A 21,461-nucleotide genomic window follows, 5' to 3' on the forward strand; every position below is an offset into this window, starting at 1 on the left:
ACTTAATTTCTTTAATATTCGACATGCAACTGCTTAACATATTAACACACTATCTCAAATTTTTCTCGCATTTGTAGAGCAGAAAGGGAAATGTCAAAAGAATTCAGAAGAAATCACGAACATCTTGAGTATGTTACAGACGTTTTTGGATCTCCTTAAAGAAAATGAACAGTTAGTATTATGATCTGTATACAGTACTTGACAACTGTCGCCTATGTTAGATGTTAATACTAAGAATTTCAAAGATTTTGTTTAAATAAAAGCCACCACAAGGAGAATTAGACAATCCCTACTTATAAAACAAGAGTTAGGCACAAACGGTAGTGGTTAGTAACCCGTCCAGTGAGTAATGATAGACTTGCCTTGCTAGGTTGCTCGACTGTCTGCTCACCAGAGCCTTCCGCCTCAGCCTGTGAAATTGAGAAACAGCATTGACACATCTCTTAGTAGCTTGTGTCTACCTCTCCCTGTTGCAGCTCAGTAACATTAATATCAATCTAACATTACCAGAAAAATGTCTGCTACTCAGTAGCAATGTCTAAAAATCAAAGTAAACAATAATTTAATGAAAGTCTTATGTTCTACTTAAGTGAATTCAATGAAATGTTTTAGCCAGGAATTTAACTGTCAAGTTATGTCAAGAGTAATGTCAACGAAACAAGAAAATGTTCATGGATAAGAGTATTCAGTGGTAAATAATTACCCTTTACAATCCTGGCACTGTCTTACACCAACCTACATTCAGATCCTTTCCAGTCATAAACTACTGTTCTGAATGTCCATTTAAATATTTTTTACATTAGTAAGATCAAGAAATTTGTTACTTGTGCCAACTGAAATAAATTAACTGAGGACAGAAACATGCAAGAGATGGCACTCATTTTCAACAGATCACTTTACACTCCTGACTGGTATCTGGCTTCCTTTTTCGGTCTACCTAATCTTCAATGTTAACCACTCTGAAAACCATTCTAACACGAGCCATTTCTTTTACGGCTTGTAAATAATAGATTTCAGTTATCAGTCATCCTTTTGACATTTTATTGGCATATCTAGATTTCAACTAAAAACTAGCCATTCTCAATGCACTATCATTTTTGATCAATGCGTGTAATGCCTGCCGGTCAGGATTCATCCACAGTTCATCGAATACTCAGTATTCAGGCATTACATTCATTTATCAAAAATGATAGCGGATAGAGAATGGCTAGTTTCTAACTGAAATCTAGATCTGCCAATAAAATTTCAGAAGGACGACTGATACCTGAAATCTATTTTTCCCAAGTCAATGTAACAGTCGCGTCTTACAGCCTCCGAATGGAGGGTAACCCGATTTCTTTTACGGCTTTTGACAGTCCCGGCACTTTAAAGATTCGACACTCTGCATAAGACGCACTGGATCTCAGCTCCTCTATGTTCTCCACTAGCTCTCAAATATTAGTTCCTCAAACAAGTCTACAGTTAGACCTCTACTATGTCAATCTCTCACTTATTTGCCCATCTCAATAGTGCAGATCAAAGGATCTGTAATAAGATACAATTAAAATAGACATGTCATTCAACTAAAAAATGAGCAATGCACTGTAAACAGTCAACTGCTGCTGCATTATTTCCATTGTCAAAACTTTTTGTAGTGTTTAAATACAACACACACATGCAGCAGCTGGATTAAGTGAAGAACTTTGCACTTGCCACGCTGATACTTCTGAATTTCAAAGCCAACACTGTTAGGGTGAGGATGGGGAGCATGCTGTAGAATGTGAACAATTAGTTCAGTAGTAATATTCTGCACTAACTGATCAATCTTTGTTTGCAACCAACAATAATTTAATATTCAGCAAATGGGTCCACGTAGATATACAAAGTTTACAGGGTTCAGAAAGATATATTTCAGCAACCTCAATTATGCAATGAGACTTTAGTTTCATTGCATAATTGACAATTTAATTTGAGGCCGAGAACAAACTTTTGTATGGCACGGACAGGCGAATGGAATTTGAACCCAATTTCCACAAATGCAAATCCCCTCCACTGAACAGTGTCACACCTTTCAGTTTTAAATGGAAATTATTTGATAACTCTAAAATTACATTATAAATTTAACAGCACTGGATGCCTGAAGTGTCAACTGCCCTTCCAAGAACAAGCAGCGGACAGTGACATCAGACAGTACACCGTGTCTCTTGCACTGCGACCCGTGCAGAAGAACCATCCCACATCATTAGTAGCTTTACTACGAGAATACTAATTTGGGGTTTTAAACTCTCACCTCACATTCTCGTGCTAATCTTAAGTCTGAAAAAGTTGTCAACTGATGTTGACAGAAAAACTGAGCTCTACAGTCCACAGGACTTCAGAATTGTCTACAAAAGCATATTGCACCTTCACACTGGATGTCTTTATACTCTTTTGTAATTATTTTGAACACACAGTTCTGTGTTCTAGTCCTCATGCTGCCACAACACAAACCCAAGCAAATGTGTGTTGCAAAGAGAGTTCGCAGTAAAGTAGTTCTAAATTAAAAAGTCAGCATATTAGACTGTTGTCTTCTCTAAACTTCCTTCATTGTTTTTAACTCCCACCTTTAGATGCGCCTTTTTGCTGCACTGCTGAATGACACACTGCATCTCTGCTTTTGGAATCTGCATTGCTGACATTCTCTCTTCTGGAAACTGGAGGATTGCGAAGAAATTCTTACTATTACTACAACCTCATTTCTTCACACTGACTCCCATTTATTAAACATTTACATCTACTTCTACATCTACACTCCACAAGCCACCACGCGGTGTGTGGTGGAGGGCACTAATTGTGCCCAAGTCTTATTTCCCTCTCTGTTCCACTTACGGATCACGCGAAGGAAAATGGCTTAACACCTCAGTACGAGCTCTAATTTCCCTTATCTTTGAACGTCTGTTTCTGTTGAAGTCTCCACATTCAGGAAGATATGCAGCTCTCCCTGTCAAACTTTCTACCCAACCACATGTGTCATCGTATAGACCCTAGGCACACTTTTTGGAGCAAGTGACAGTGCTGAACTGAGTCCAACACCTTTCGAAAGTTGAGGAATATGGCATCGACTTGGGAGCCTGTTTTGTATCGTGCACAATGAGGGCCAGCTGTGTCTGGCATGACCGCTTTTTCTTAAAACAGTGCTTGTTTCTGCACATGAACTTCTCAGAGTCTAGAAAGGTCATTACGTCTAAACACGCATGTTCCACAATTCTACAACAAATCTATGTCGGTGAAATAGGCTGGTAATTCTGTGCATCTGATTTTCTACCCTTTTTATAGATTGCTATGACCAGGGCCTTCTTTCAGTCCCGTTCTGTTTCAATGATCTGATAGATGATTGATAAGAATGGTGCTATATTTGCAGCATAGTCAACATAAAATCGTAAAGGGGTACTGTCTGAGCCAGATGCCTGCCTGGCATCTAAGAATCTTAACTGTTCTACAATCCCAGATATTCTGAACAATATGTCAGCCATCATTTCTTTTGTTCTATAGTTGAAAGGGGAAATGGTGCTGCAGTCCTCTACCGTAAACTAGTTTTTGAAAGCTAGGTTTAGAATTTCAGCCTTCTGACCACCACCACCACCACCACCACCACCACCACCACCACCACCACCACCACCATCCCCATCATCATCTACCCGTACTGTCAGCAGGAGACTGTACTGAATTATATGTGGCGTTCATAGATTTTATATACGACCAAAATTTTTTGGTGTTATTTTTAAAATCTGCAGATAAAATATTGCTTTCAAATTCATTAAAATGCAGCAGAAAAACTGAACTGGTATATAATAAATTAAATCTCTTGATAAAAATACCATCAAACAGCTGTGCAAACAACAGAATCTGTGGCAGGATACTAGTAAACCTGAATGTCTTTATTGAACTGTTTCTCCACTAACTACAATGGGACTGAATCCAGTCATTAGACTTTTTAAATTATTAATCAAACCAGTATCCACAATATACTCCTTCGTTAAGTACACTCAAGGCTTCTCATTTGGCAGGTATGGCAAAACTGGAAATGAGAATCTGTAGATACGAGTTTCCAAACCTAACCACTTTCTTCTGAAGTACAGTAGAGTGCTGCACACAAACTTGCCCAATTCACTAGTTTTGAAAAATTGCTGGAAAAAGCAAAATGTCTGGCTCGACTGCCACAATAGTCTAAAGAAGCGAGACACTGGATTCGTGTTTAGTTATTTGCACTTGGTTGGTAAACTGACTAAGGACATTCACAATGAAACAATTTAAGTGCACGGGGATAATGCACTAGAATAAGCTGAAAAAATTGCATACCCTTTTTTGAAGACTGTACTGAGGATTACCACAAAGAACACAGTTTCAGAGTTGTCCAAAAGGCAAATGAGGTCTGTTTTAGCACGTGCAGTATATCTGGCACAATTTAGTGGCACGACACTTGTGGCAAACTTCAATGTCCTAGGAGGAGAGAGAGAGAGAGAGAGAGAGAGAGAGAGAGAGAGAGAGAGAGAGAGAGAGAGAGAGAGAGCAGTGTTTTCCATTACACGATCAGAATGGACTAATACTGGGATTGTTACAACACAACCCAGACATTCCAGTCTACGAAGGAAAAACAGAACAGAATCTCTCTTCTGGAAAGATACGCCATCTGTCTTTTGCAATAGCCTAGGAGTTGTAATCTGTGTGAAAAATGGATACTATTACAGCCAAAATTACTACAATCTTGACAAATTTCTACCACAAGATGGAACAGAAGATGGCAGGAATAACTGCAGAAAGGGTCAGACTCCCACATGACAAAGCAGCACGTGACACCACTTCAGCAACTGTGGCAATCTTCGTTCCTGAAGTGCTAGATGTGTCTTCTCATTCACTCAACATTGCAACCAGGGATTTCTTCCCACTTTGAAAACCACAGGAAACACTACACTGACAATCCAACAGCGATGACTGTGCCACTAAAGTCTAGACTTTTTTTCAAATCCAGCTTGAAGAGACAATGGTTTTTTCAAGAAGCAGCTTAACGGAAGTGCAAAAGCTGAGCTTTCTACTTTTTTATTCCGAGGTACAGACTTTGTAAACAAACTCTGTGCGCCACTTCACTGAACCAGCTCTCTTTAGATCAAATTCTGTGAAAAAATTTGACACTACACTAAAACAGGAAGTGGCTTCCAGCTGTGTGTACAGCACACCCTTACCTTGGGCTTGGGAGAGGCCGCATTCTGGCCACCCTGTGGCTGCGCCGCACCTTCTCCTTCGCTCTGCGACGTACGCTGGCCGCTACCCCCCGAGCCACCGCCGCGGGACTGCCGAGTCATGCGTGGCCGGTAGCGCCTGCGTGGGGCGCGCCCCACAGGTTGGCCCTCGCTCTCACTCACGTTCTGCACGAAAACCAGTAACGATTGGCAAAACTGAACGTACGACTTACTATATGGGGTGTTTGACAAGTTCCCCTCTCAATTGGGGAAATACAAGATGTCCATACATTATCTTTTCAGTTTAAGACTATAATAGCTTTAAAACTGTACTGTATATTCACAAATGGTTTTCAACATGTGACAATGTGACACAGAGCTTTTTTACCTTACACTGACAATTATGACAAATTTGAACACCAGATGAAATATGGACGTCACAGGAAAAAGGTTAGTGTACGGCCTGGTTCATACAGCCAATATCCGATACTGAAATGCAACCGAACTTTCAGACATGGGGGGTAAACCACTGTCCCAACCAACTATTGGAGCTCGGCATACATTATCTATGGAAAATGTATAGTGTTCTCCATAGAAAGAGTGCAGGTCACCCTTCTGCAAGGAGTCCAACAAAATCTGCACGTACGGCAGCCGAAATTGGAAATGATTATCGACAGTGCACAATGTCTTCCGTACAAATGCAAACAAGGCTGTTTACAAGAGATCTGTTTCTCTGACGAGAAAACATCGGACGTATCCAGCGAAGTGAACTGCCGTAACATTGGTCTGCGAGGTTTACAGCGTCCTTGTGTTACACGTGAAATGGAAGAGTGTCTCAAGGTTCACATTTGGTGTAGACTGATGCAAGGTTGCATTACAGGTCCACTATTTCAGTGAGTCAAATCAATGGTGGTGTTTCCCAGGGCATGTTAAGGAGTTTGCTGCGCCACACTTTGAACACCTGCAACATGGTGTCACATTCCACCAGGATGGGACACCACCTCACTGCTTCCTAGAAGTCCGTCACTTTCTAAACGAAAGGTTTAGATGTAGGTGGATCGGACAAGATGGTCCAATTCCACAGTCCCCACACCTCACACCACTTTACTTCTTCCTGAAGGGTTTTGTAAAAGCTCTTGTGTGCCACACCAAGGTTAAAGAACTACATGACTAAGGCATGCATTTACAATGCATTTTAAGATGTCAGTATGGAAAGAAATGAAATTCAGAGTGGACATTATTCGTTCTACTGTGGGTGTGCACATTGTGTGTATGAATGAGGAAACAAAACTTTAGGCGTTACAGATGACATGTTGAAAACTAGTTATATATAGTATAGCTTTGAGGGTATTAAAGCCTTGCTTTGTAAAGATAATTTATGGATGCCATGTAGTTTACTGGTATCCAGCTTTCGATACCAGAGAGAGAGATAGAGAGATAGAGAGAGAGAGAGAGAGAGAGAGAGAGAGAGCTTTGTCGATACTGATTTTCGCTTTTTATTCTTTCTTTTTATATCAGTACTGCATTCCTGCAATTGTGAAGCCACTTGTGATGTGATAGAAAACAGTTGAGTAAAAACTGGCACAGTGCAATAATGTCCATACAAAGCAAACAAGTTCACACTTCGACAAGGACCTACCTTTCAAAGCAACATATTAAATTTAAAGAGGAGCTTGTTTCTGTTTAAGAGTGCCAGATAGGGCCATACAGATGATGTAAGGAAATGCAAGAGATAATGTGCAGCCATGTATCAGTTGAGTGATTAGTCACTGAAAGACTACATGTGTAAGCAGATTGGTTTCGAACAGTGCAGTCGAAGTGTGACCACACTGAAATAGATTTAAAAACTGAATAGATTTAGACTGACCTTCAGTTAATTATCTAAAGACATGGGGCAGCAAACTGCACTACCGCATTTTGATGGCACAATTTTCAAATGCTGCGTTTTGCACAAGATTGTAGCTTTTTATGGATCTTCAAGATATTGCAGTTGTGAAGGAGAATCTGGGTTTTTGGTGCAAGGACAATCCCACTACATGTAGAAGTCTGAAAGGATCCGTTTCTCACTACGATACGGGCCAAGATATCATCATCATAATGCTGAATCATATTTTTAAAGGTGTGTGAATGAAACTAAATGCTAATTAGATGAGGTGAAAGCGGATAAGAAAAATTCCCGGATTTACTGGTTAAAAATTACTTTTCCCCCAGGCACAAGTACATTTTTTCCACGTTAAGAGACACTACATTTTCTCTTCGAGCTGTAAAACTTATCAATCCTTTGAATGGTAAAGGTTGCACACACCAGTGTAGACGTCCCACACACTTTACAAAACTAAACCAAGCAAGCAAAAGAAAGTGCAATTTGGAAAGAGATGTGATGTGTGGCAATTTACACTGCACATTTTTGTATTACGGAAGTAAAATACAAATTCCACGATAGTTTATGACGTACTGAAACTGAAATCGTGATGCACTTTTGTCAGCTAATCATAGATCCTGTTATGCAATCTTATCAGCCAATGACAGCAGGTATTCAGAGCATAGGACATGCTATTTAGTCATCCAACAGCAACATCACTTAAGTGCAAACACAAACAGGAAAGTTAATGGTTTAATTTAATATACATATAGTATATCTACATATAAGCTAAGCTTTCACATATTTGTAATAATGTGTCATCAAAAAATTTTTTTTCTTTACTAGCGTGTGGTTAGACAGGATCCTAAGAGCACAGCTTAATATTTCTGACAAGCACCTAACGTTTTGTCTATTATCCGGCTGAATAGATGTTCCGTCAAGCACTGACTTCCCCATGGAAAAGCTACTTACATCTATGCAAGAACTAAAATATGAGTAAGTGCAAAACACAATGCACGAAGGTTAGTGTTACTCTTTAACATATATCAAACATACATGTGCTCGTAAAATATTAATCAGTAACAAACAGCTGGTCTTCTATGCCTGAAACTTAAGTGGCTGGTGCTGAAAGTGTTAAGTTTTGGATACGAGTCAAAGGCTCAGTGATTCAAGACATTCTTTGCACATTCTCACACCTCACGTAAAGGTAAATCATGTATTCTCGAACAACTAATCTCAGTATTTTCCTCAACCAAATAAAAATGTTATCAGTTGTCATACGAAACCCAAAGCAATTTGCTGTTACGAATACTGCACGGTCTTCATCCTAAAACCTCCGATATTTTACTGTCGCAATGCTGTTGTATGCACTGTTTCTATTGCTGTAAATCTGAGATTACTTTGCAACTTTTTTTTGTTATTCTTCTGTTTAGGTTTTATTGCTGCACTATTATTCTAGAGTTTTTTGCCAGACGAAAAAATTTCATTTTTCCAGGATTCCCCACTTGTCCCAGGGCATATACATCCTGTAATGCCTCAGCTGTAAGACAAGGAATGTCCAGACAAAGCAAACAAGTTCGCACTTCGACAAGGACCTACCTTGCAAAGCAACATAACTTAAAGAGGATGGCAATCCAGCACCACTTGCTATTCACGTGTGCTAATTCTTTTAACAAATTCAAGGCAACTGGATTAAGCTCGGTTCAGCATCTCTGTCCCACTGAAATAACCACCACGAAGTCTGGGGCTTACCACACCAAACAACTCATTCTACAAAATAATGACGTCACATTTGGCTCAATGCTGGCACAAATGAACTGAACAAAAGTGCTGGGGCTTTTCTAAGATTAGCTCAAGATGCTCTACTGTATGTCAATGAGCAAACTGAGGCCCGTAGACGTCTATGTCGTGCAGGTGGGTGAACTTTCAGGTCCACTGGATACACGCTTTTGTTCGCAATCACTACAATATACTTTACACTGGTTTCACGGGTACAGGGACTTCACACATTGCCAAGAGGAAGTTACAATTACAAACCTTTACTACTGTACGTTCTTACAATTTGCATTTCACCATACACGTTTCAGCAGTATACACACCTGGCCGTCCTGGCTCCTGGGACGCCTCGGAATGCCGCCTCCGCGTCCTCCGCGGAAGTTGCGGCGGAAGAAGCGGCGAGGCGGACCGCCCCGGCCCCGGCCACCACCGCGCCCCCCCATGCCGGTGTCCACAGGCTCGTAGTCTCCCTCACGGCCGTCGCCCTGCAGATGTAGAGTACGGTGTTAGGAACACTCACCTGGATACTGGATTTTCTACCAAGAAAAACTATTTCCCGTATTTGTTAACGGGCAGGACTGAATTTGTATACACTTGTAACTAAGTTTTTGTTGAATTTGCTGATCCACTGGTCCAATTTACATCTAAGGTAAAGTCCACGGTGGTCTACTATCAAAGCTAGAAGCATAGTCTGTATGGTGTTACTAACTACACACAGAAAGAGGCTCTGTTCCACTTGTACAATGAGAGATTAATACTGCGACAATCTAGTGTCTCTGTTCAGCACATATGGCCTATTTCAGGTGGTTGTCATTAAGATCAAGCACTTTAAAGTGCTGACTGTCAGGCTTGAGAATGAATCCATCAATTCAAATGTCACCAAAATACAAATACTACATACAATATCTCTTCACAAGATCAGCCAATAGCACAGCCCAAGGACACAATAGCCACAATTTACAGCACCGTCTTCAATTAAATATGACAGAGCTGTGGCAGAGCAAAATGCTCTGAAATAGGTAGAAAATTTTTACATCGTGAAAATACACAGCCTGTGGCCACTGAACTGTTATGCAGAAGTCACACTTAGAATAAATTCATGTGTCATTGGCATCAAACCACCAGATGTAGATATAATCTCCCTAAACAGGTAGTGTAACTAGCGTTTAAACTGGAAAGTGTGATACAACATAAAACCAAACTAGTTGCATATACTGCTTTGGGGTAAGTTAGTGATACATTAGGGACACCCAAATGTAGCATTGTCACCCTCCCTCCCCCCAAAAAAAGTTCAAACCTGTACCCTCAAGGCAAGCAAGGTGATAGTCTTTTTTTGGTGCCTGATACCACCCAATTCCTTGAGCATGTACAAACCATTAACAATGATATGTACTACGAGACAATCCTTAGTCTACTTAAGTACATCAAGAGCAAATGGCCTTGGCTACTCACAGATAGAGTATCTACTCCACGATAATTTGTGTCTACATGTGCCTGATTTCACACAAAGTGTAATGGTCAAGCTCAAGTGGGAGCAGCTTCAGCATCAATCCTACAGAACAGACAAGTCCATGTGTCTTGTCAAAGATCAGGAATGGAAGCACTTCAACCCTCCTGACAAACTGAAGGACACAGTGCATGACTGGCTCCTGCCTCAGCCACTGGAACTCTGGGACAGGGAATTCTTAAGCTCTTGAAATAGTGGGATAGCTGTGTTCAGGCCTCTGATGACTCTTGAATAAAAAGTTCAATTATACCCTCAGTGTTTTGTATCTTCTCTTTTGAACACACCTTACTTTGTAACTTTAAATGGATACCCACAATGGTAGAAGTCACTGACAAGCCTGACTTAAACATCTGCATTTAAAATCTTTGTTAATCAGTACAGTAGCTGTACATTGTTGGGAAGGCTGTCAAAATGCAGAGGGGCCAGTGAATTAATCCAACTGTAACAGCATGGAAAACCTGGGGGCCAAGAGTCCAGTTCGAGTGCAGCACACAAGTTTAGCTTGTGATCTCTTGCATTTACCAGCACAAACAATGTTCACCAGCACAAACAATGTTCACCAGCACAAACAATGTTCACCAGCACAAACAATGTTCACCAGCACAAACAATGTTCACCAGCACAAACAATGTTCACCAGCACAAACAATGTTCACCAGCACAAACAATGTTCACCAGCACAAACAATGTTCACCAGCACAAACAATGTTCACCAGCACAAACAATGTTCACCAGCACAAACAATGTTCACCAGCACAAACAATGTTCACCAGCACAAACAATGTTCACCAGCACAAACAATGTTCACCAGCACAAACAATGTTCACCAGCACAAACAATGTTCACCAGCACAAACAATGTTCACCAGCACAAACAATGTTCACCAGCACAAACAATGTTCACCAGCACAAACAATGTTCACCAGCACAAACAATGTTCACCAGCACAAACAATGTTCACCAGCACAAACAATGTTCACCAGCACAAACAATGTTCACCAGCACAAACAATGTTCACCAGCACAAACAATGTTCACCAGCACAAACAATGTTCACCAGCACAAACAATGTTCACCAGCACAAACAATGTTCACCAGCACAAACAATGTTCACCAGCACAAACAATGTTCACCAGCACAAACAATGTTCACCAGCACAAACAATGTTCACCAGCACAAACAATGTTCACCAGCACAAACAATGTTCACCAGCACAAACAATGTTCACCAGCACAAACAATGTTCACCAGCACAAACAATGTTCACCAGCACAAACAATGTTCACCAGCACAAACAATGTTCACCAGCACAAACAATGTTCACCAGCACAAACAATGTTCACCAGCACAAACAATGTTCACCAGCACAAACAATGTTCACCAGCACAAACAATGTTCACCAGCACAAACAATGTTCACCAGCACAAACAATGTTCACCAGCACAAACAATGTTCACCAGCACAAACAATGTTCACCAGCACCGTAAAAATATGAGGTCAGTTCAAAAAGTTCTGGGACATTCATAATGTCGTGCCTGTGGTGTATTTGGGTGAAATGCAGCTGGCATTCCTGCACACGTCTGAGTTTAATGTGTGATTTTTGGAAGATTCGTTATTGTATGTCCGTTATTGCTCAGTGCTGTACCAAGTGGAACGTTGTCACACAGTTTGCATATTTCAAGATGAAAGAATTAGAGGACCAATGCATCTGCATTAAATTTCATGTCAGACTTCAGGAAAACTTCACAGCGACACACTAAGACACAGAAAGCCTACAGTGAGGAGTTAAGCCATACTCGGTGTTACAAATTGTTCAGTTTTTTTCCCCCTTCTTCCAAGAAAAGCTCCTCAGGTCAGGTCCAATGTCAAAGTTGTTCTGATAGTTTTCTTTGAACGATTGGTTCATCACGAATTCATGACACGGGGGCAAATTGTTAATCCAAGGTACTACTGGAATGTGTTTGAACACCTGGGAGTAAATGTGCAAAGGAAATCGCCTGGAATGTGGCGAGACAATTCACGGCGCTTCTAACACATATCACGCCCACACAATCAACCCTGTTGGTGAGTAACTATTACACACACACACACACACACACACACACACACACACACACAGCGCGCACACACACACACACACACACACACACACAGCGCACACACACACACACACACACAGCGCACACACACACACACACACACAGCGCACACACACACACACACACACAGCGCACACACACACACAGCGCACACAGCGCACACACACACACACACAGCGCACACACACACACACACACAGCGCACACACACACACACACACAGCGCACACACACACACACACACACAGCGCACACACACACACACACAGCACACACACACACACACACAGCGCACACACACACACACACAGCGCACACACACACACACACAGCACACACACACACACAGCGCACACAGCGCACACACACACACACACACAGCGCACACACACACACACACACACAGCGCACACACACACACACACACAGCGCACACACACACACACACACAGCGCACACACACACACACACACACAGCGCACACACACACACACACACACAGCGCACACACACACACACACACACAGCGCACACACACACACACAGCGCACACACACACACACAGCGCACACACACACACACAGCGCACACACACACACACAGCGCACACACACACACACAGCGCACACACACACAGCACACACACACACACACAGCGCACACACACACACACACAACGCACACACACACACACACACACAGCGCACACACACACACAGCGCACACACACACACACAGCGCACACACACACACACACACACACACACACAGCGCACACACACACACACACACACACACACACACACAGCGCACACACACACACACACACACACACACACACACAGCGCACACACACACACACACACACACACACACAGCGCACACACACACACACACACACACACACACACAGCGCACACACACACACACACACACACACACAGCGCACACACACACACACACACACACACAGCGCACACACACACACACACACACAGCGCACACACACACACACACACACAGCGCACACACACACACACACACACAGCGCACACACACACACACACACACAGCGCACACACACACACACACACAGCGCACACACACACACACACACAGCGCACACACACACACACACACAGCGCACACACACACACACACACACACAGCGCACACACACACACACACACACACACAGCGCGCACACACACACACACACAGCGCACACACACACACACACACACAGCACACACACACACACACACACAGCGCACACACACACACACACACAGCGCACACACACACACACACACAGCGCACACACACACACACACACAGCGCACACACACACACACACACACACACACAGCGCACACACACACAGCGCACACACACACACACACACACAGCGCACACACACACACACACACACACACACACAGCGCACACACACACACACACACAGCGCACAGCGCACACACACACACACACACACACACACACACACACACACACACACACACACACACACACAGCGCTGCCTCATCCTCCACTCCAGACCTGGCCCCTGTGGAATTTCTATGTGTCTGACGTTGAAGACCCCACTGTAAGGATATATTTGCAACAACTGACGATCCAGCAAGAGACGCACCGAGACTACTTCCGGAAGTGCAAATGACACTGGGAGCAGTGTATCAATTATGAAGGAGATTATTTCAAAGGAGACCGCGCACAGTAAGTGAAAGGTAGGTGTAGAAAAATTTTGTGGACAAGGCTCTGGAAATTTTTAGAATAGAACTCTTTATGAGGTTGCTAAGTTATAGCCGTCACATAAGATTAGACCCGACAAAATGAAGCTCTATAGTGAACTGATATCACAAGCAGAAATAGGTTTAAATTCATAAAACCTGAGAAAAAAACCACCAAAATAGTGGTGCACACGCAACCCTAACAACTGATGTCCAGTAATATTATAGAGCACTATGACACTATCTTCAACCAGATAGATGTCCATTTTCATAATTTTAATTTCTTCAGTCTTTGCGATTTCAATACTATGGATAATTTTTTTTTTACTTTAGGGAATTTTCCTTAATTCTAACTGGCTAAAAATAATGACAACCAATAATATGCTATACAGGCACTGATTTTTCACATCACGTAAAAATCTTAATTTACTAAAAAAGGTGTGTGGAAAACTATTTACTGTAAGATTAACAGATCCTAAAAGTTTTGGTCAGTATAGTAAGTGAAGAAACAAGTGCACTGCACATGATCGATTAAACATGGACATGGAAATTGTGGTTATAATTATGTCTGTTAAAAATGTCGAGCAATACATGTAATTTTAAGAAATAGATTTGATATTAATAATGTAAAATTATCAACATAAAAGAACAAAAATGTTTGTACCATAAAAAGGTATAAATGTAATTGTGGCCGAGTATACATTTGTCTCCTCCAGTTTTGGTCAGTTTCAGCACAGCACTGTACCACAGTGCAAGTTTTGAAGAATGTATCTGATACTTTTTCACGTGTACTATAAACATAAAATTATAAGCAGATACATTTTAATTAAGATTTACAGAATTGGGACCCATTAATCTACTGCAGAAAACAGGTAATTAATCAAATCTTCATTCTAACACTCCTAATTCAAGTAATATGCAATCGCCAACACTACAATATTAGCTGCAAAAATCAGCTTGTTGACAAAATTAATTTTCTGTACCATGTGTGAGATCAGTGATTTGCTAGAATTGCATCCACTTCATGGTGAGACTTGCACTTACAGCTCCATCTTGAGCCTGTCCATCACGTGGCAGTGGTCTCCTCGGTCTGTTGTTGTAGTAGTTGGGCTGGAATCGTCGCCTCGGTCTGTAGCGCCTCGGACCTCCGTCCTGGCCCGTAACGTATGGGGCATCTGCCAAAAAATAAATGTACTGTTAGTACAGTATTTAACAGGACACACACATCTATCTCCCACACGGCTGTACGGTCGAGCTGAGAAACTGTATTAACCGTCAGGTCTGATAACAGATTTTGACATGTCTCAGGTATGTTGTAGAGGGACCTGTCTTGAGTAACTGGCTGGCAGCTTTTCATGTGACGGCCCCTATTTCCTGAGAAGTTTTAGTTTTATGCGTATCTCCTATACCCGTAACATTAGTCCACTGTCAACCCGACTGAGCGTACAACTGTGTAGCATGGCATGACAACTGATTAGCAGCTACCATGTTGGTGGTAGTGGTTCAAACCTTGCCTGTGTACTTTTCTTCACATCGATTTGTGGAGGGGGAAGGCTGATCAGATGGTTGTAGTCCACTTTGCCAAGCCTCTGACTATTTTTAAAAGCAAGTTAAAATTTTCATGAAATTTTTTTAAGCATTCCAGACTTGATAAAAATACGTTCTTTAATTCTGCATAAATTCAGTGCACCTGTCTTCACAGAAACATTCCATAACTATTCATTTGCTTCAAAGAATGAATATATTTTTTAATTTAAATGAGCTGTGTTTTGCAGGAGCACTTCTGAAAAATCTGCATGTCAGCAAGGCAGTAGCTTGCATTAAATGTGCATGGTGTTCAACAAAAGTGTTTTCAGTTGCCTCTTCAGCAAATACCATCCAGAAACAGAACACACATTTCAAGGAAGTTTGCTTTATTTATTAAATTACTACGGTGAAAATTACTTTTTAAATAAATTTGCACAAGATACCATATGTCAAAATCAAAGCTATCAAAACTATTAGCAAGGTAGGCACGGACCACTAAGATGCTGCAATACTAACTTCATCAAAATGTTACTAACGTTATGGGTGTAAGAGGTATGGATAAAACTGTTGTCTATTTTTTGGAAATTAGGACACAAGAGAAACTCTAGGCAGGTACTCTTGGCAAGTCCCTCCTACACCATACCTAGAATTCATCAAAATCCATGATTAACATGTCTGACAGTCCCCTCTTTAGTATTTTAATGATGAACTAGGTGAGCCACTAATCTACCCGAGGGAAGAGCTCTCGACTTTGTCACAGAGTGCACTAGGCTGAGTCTTCTGACAGTTTTACCCAATTCGGCATTCTTACAACTGATACTATGTTCTGTTAAGTGAAGTCACGTTACAGTAGTAGTAGTAGTAGTAGTAGTAGAGGGGTTTTGTGGGTGCACGACAGCAAGGTCTTCAGCGCCCAAGTCACATAACAGACACACTACTATGTTCATTATAAAAATAAACCTGGTGGGAACAAAAACAAATGTAACTGGTCAGAAGCCATAGCAGATGGAAACTGGGGTTACACTGAAGTAGATCCTACCAATTTGTTACATACCTAATTACTAAGTTACATTAAATGAAACTAGACTATTCTAACATATTAACACCCATCACATTTTTCTTAATCACACTTTAGGTATGTAGTTTTCATTTCAAGAATTGTTTAGTGTCACAACCTGTGTACTATTGTGCTCCGATTCCCATGTTAATACGCAGTATGAAAATGGCCGAGGCTGCTTCCTGCTACACAGTGAAAACACGCATGTTGAACACGGTTAAAAAGTGCCGAGAAATGTTTTCCACGAATTTCTAGAAAAATCTGGCTTTTAAGTTTCCTGAGAGACTGAATTTGATACAGCTTAGATCTAAATGCGTGCCGGATGTACAGTGGAAAAAAGATCAGTAATCTGGTGCAATTCATGGATCACTGGTTCACGTATTCTGTCATCCCTTCTTTCATTGAATTTGAAATACCTACATCTTTTAATTGTGAAACTGATTATTTTTAATGAATAATACATGTTTTCTAATTATATACTGCATGCAAAATTCCTGTTTTTTATTTCAAATATAAATTCTTAGTTATTGATATTTTATGAAGACTTAAGGGTTGCTTACTTTAAGAGAACAACTATTTAACTTCTTACGACACAAACTACAAACCAAATACTCTACTTTGAATATGTCCATTGTTTCATACCACAGATGTAGTCTCATTCGAACCAGAGTGGTAAGTGTTTTTATACACACACACACACACACACACACACACACACTTTCACACGTCACTGCCGAACACTGGCGGGATAAACAGCACATCAAAAGAAAAGGAGAAAATGTGGCACCTACATGGCTTTGTGGATTCTGTTGTTGATTGACTCATTATCAATGTAGCAGATGACAGTTCCAGAACTGAAATATGCTTCTTGGATTAGGATAAGGAAGGAGCCAAGAGTACCAGATGAATGACTAATTAGTGACTTCAGTATTCAACAATACATCCCTACAGTATGCTTTTGCAAGACACATAGCTCCCTCAGAAAAATTACTCTGTGTTTAAGTTATGATATTTCCACCACTCATTTGTAATCAGAATACCATTTTAGGTGAGAAAGTACTTCACACTTTCCCATTTGGTCGCCTAAAATGTGTACAGTAGTGCTGGAGTTTTGCCAAACATTACTTCATTCTCTTAAAAATTAAATGACATTCAAAGCTCGCCTACTTCTGAACTACAACTGCTCAAGTCACTGCAGGTTAGATGGATCGGCTGGCTGGCCAGTGCTGTCCACATTAAATGCACCGGTAAAGCAGTTGTCCCGCATTATTTATCAGTCCATGTGCATGTAACAGCATTAAACTTATCTGTATGATCTTACTTGACTGTAGCAGACACACCTTGGCTTCCACTCCACATGAAAGATTTAAACAAGTAAGTTTATTTTTATAATGAACACAACGTAGCAACAGTACAAGTTTTAACTTGTATTAAAGATTCAAATCTTCAATTAACTACGAGAAACATAACTTTCAACTTGCAGCTGTAAAACTTTTTATTCTGCTACTGCAGGTTCAGCATTGCACAACTGTCAAGAAGCATCAATCATATAATCCAATGGATGCAGAAAGTAATAGGGATTATGCAATAATATTAACAAATTCTGCACTCTTATTATTATTATTATTATTATTATTATTATTATTTCTTTCTTTACTTTCTCAGACGTTAAGTCTGGTTAAAAATGGAAAGTGACGCGGACCTTGATCAAGCGTCACTTCCTTTTAACTGTATGGTATATGTTATATTGCATTTAGGAACTTTCGGGTAATTGAACATGTATCAATAATTACAGATTTCTGTAGTTGTATATGTAAGTCTGGATGTAGCTGTATTGCATTGATGTACTGGTGGATATTGTGTGGTATGACTCCTGTAGTTGATAGTATAATTGGTATGATGTCAACTTTATCCTGATGCCACATGTCTGACTTCCTCAGCCAGTTGGATGTATTTTTCAATTTTTTCTCCTGTTTTCTTTTGTATATTTGTTGTATTGGGTATGGATATTTCAATTAATTGTGTTAATTTCTTCTTTTTATTGGTGAGTATGATGTCAGGTTTGTTATGTGGTGGTGTTTTATCTGTTATAATGGTTCTGTTCCAGTATAATTTGTATTCATCATTCTCCAGTACATTTTGTGGTGCATACTTGTATGTGGGAACGTGTTGTTTTATTAGTTTATGTTTTATGGCGAGTTGTTGTATTATTTTTGCTACATTGTCATGTCTTCTGGGGTATTCTGTATTTGCTAGTATTGTACATCCACTTGTGATGTGATCTACTGTTTCTATTTGTTGTTTGCAAAGTCTGCATTTATCTGTTGTGGTATTGGGATCTTTAATAATATGCTTGCTGTAATATCTGGTGTTTATTGTTTGATTCTGTATTGCAATCATGAATCCTTCCGTCTCACTGTATATATTGCCTTTTCTTAGCCATGTATTGGATGCATCTTGATCTATGTGTGGCTGTGTTAGACGATACAGGTGCTTGCCGTGTAATATTTTCTTTTTCCAATTTACTTTCTTCGTATCTGTTGATGTTACGTGATCTAAAGGGTTGTAGAAGTGGTTATGAAATTGCAGTGGTGTAGCCGATGTATTTATATGAGTGATTGCTTTGTGTATTTTTCTAGTTTCTGCTCATTCTAGAAAGAATTTTCTTAAATTGTCTACCTGTCCATAATTTAGGTTTTTTATATCTATAAATCCCATTCCTCCTTCCTTTCTGCTTAATGTGAATCTTCCTGTTGCTGAATGTATGTGATGTATTCTATATTTGTGGCATTGTGATTGTGTAAGTGTATTGAGTGCTTCTAGGTCTGTGTTACTCCATTTCACTACTCCAAATGAGTAGGTCAATATTGGTATAGCATAAGTATTTATAGCTTTTGTTTCTTGCTGTCAATTCTGTTTTCAGTATTTTTGTTGGTCTTCGTCTATATTTTTCTTATAGTTCTTCTTTAATATTTGTATTATCTATTCCTATTTTTTGTCTGTATCCTAGATATATACAGGCATCTGTTTTTTCCATCGCTTCTATAGAGTCACTGTGGTTATTCAATATGTAATAATCTTGTTTAGTGTGTTTTCCCTTGACTATGCTATTTTTCTTACATTTGTCTGTTCCAAAAGCCATATTTATATCATTTCTGAATACTTCTGTTATCTTTAGTAATTGGTTGAGTTGCTGATTGGTTGCTGCCAGTAGTTTTAGATCATCCATGTATAGCAAATGTGTGATTTTGTGTGGGTATGTTCCAGTAATATTGTGTCCATAATTTGTATTATTTAGCATGTTGGATAGTGGGTTCAGAGCAAGGCAGAACCAGAAAGGACTTGAGTCTCCTTGGTATATTCCACGCTTAATATGTATTGGCTGTGATGTGATATTATCTGAATTTGTTTGGATGTTAAGTGTGGTTTTCCAGTTTTCATTACTATGTTTAGGAACTGTATCAATTTAGGATCTACTTTGTATATTTCCAATATCTGTAGTAACCATGAGTGGGGTACACTATCAAAAGCTTTTTGGTAATCAATGTATGCGTAGTGTAGCGACCTTTGTTTAGTTTTAGCTTGATATGTCACCTCTGCATCTATTATCAGTTGCTCTTTACATCCTCGTGCTCCTTTGCAGCAGCCTTTTTGTTCTTCATTTATAAATTTGTTCTGTGTTGTATGTGTCAATTTCTGTGTAATGACTGAAGTTAGTATTTTGTACATTGTTGGTAGGCATGTTATGGGGCGATATTTAGCTGGGTTTGCTGTGTCTGCTTGATCTTTAGGTTTCAGATAAGTTATTCCATGTGTAAGTGTATCAGGGAATGTGTATGGATCTGCAATGTAACTTAAATAATTTAGTTAGATGTGAATGTGTTGAGGTGAACTTCTTTAGCCAGAAATTTGCTATTTTATCATTTCCAGGGGCTTTCCAATTGTGCATAGAATTAATTGCTCGGGTGACTTCATGTTGCAAAATTATCACTTCAGGCATTTGTGGTTGATACCACAAATGCCTGAAGTGATAATGTATGTGTGTGTTTCTGCTTGTATCCACCGTGCATGCCTGTTATGTTGTACCTGGTTTGACCATATGTTGCTCCAGAAGTGTTCCATGTCTGTTATGTTTGGTGGATTGTCTATTTTAATGTGTGTGTTATCTATTGTTTGGTAAAATCTCTTTTGGTTTGTGTTGAATGTTTGGTTTTGTTTCCTTCCATTTTCACTTTTTTTGTACCTTTTAAGTCGTTTGGCCAATGCTTGTAATTTCTGCTTCTTTTCATCTAATTGCTCTATTGCTGCTTCTTGTGTGATTTTACACAACCTTTTTCGTTTTTTGTCTGATATTTCATTTCTTATAAATTGTGTTATCTGTCCAGTGTCTTCTCAGTTTTTCTATTCTGATCTGTAGGCTGTGTTGCCATGCTGGTTTTGTGGGTTTCTTCTGTGTGTTGGTTGGTTCTGATCTCTGCCTAGTGTGTATATTTAGTGTAGTTAGTGCTCCTATATAAACCAGTAGTTGTAACTCTTCCATAGTTGTGTTTTCATTTATTTTGTGTATGATTGTGTTGATAGTTTTTATTGTTGTTTCGACTTGTGGGTTATTTGGTGGTCTATGCAAGAATGGTCTAATGTCTGTATTTGTGTCTTTGTATTCTATATATGTTAGCTGAAATTTTTCTTCTATAT

At 40.1% G+C, this 21,461-nt stretch overlaps 1 protein-coding gene across 2 annotated transcripts in view; it reads right to left on the minus strand.

Moving 5' to 3' along the window:
- The window catches only part of LOC124554050 (Y-box factor homolog), a 137,023-nt gene that overhangs the window by 9,342 nt on the left and 106,220 nt on the right, over positions 1–21,461 (minus strand). Inside the window, exons 5-8 of one of the 2 annotated variants that reach the window (XM_047128084.1) lie at positions 15,227–15,357; positions 9,156–9,317; positions 5,199–5,381; positions 363–410 (exon numbers count right to left, since the gene is read on the minus strand). In XM_047128084.1, the coding sequence (XP_046984040.1) occupies positions 363–410; positions 5,199–5,381; positions 9,156–9,317; positions 15,227–15,357 (524 nt within the window). The remainder of the gene's footprint in view (positions 1–362; positions 411–5,198; positions 5,382–9,155; positions 9,318–15,226; positions 15,358–21,461) is intronic. The other variant, XM_047128085.1, reaches the window with a different exon arrangement.

Source organism: Schistocerca americana, chromosome 11 (genome assembly GCF_021461395.2).
Source record: "Schistocerca americana isolate TAMUIC-IGC-003095 chromosome 11, iqSchAmer2.1, whole genome shotgun sequence".
Classification (NCBI taxonomy): Eukaryota; Metazoa; Arthropoda; class Insecta; order Orthoptera; family Acrididae; genus Schistocerca; species Schistocerca americana.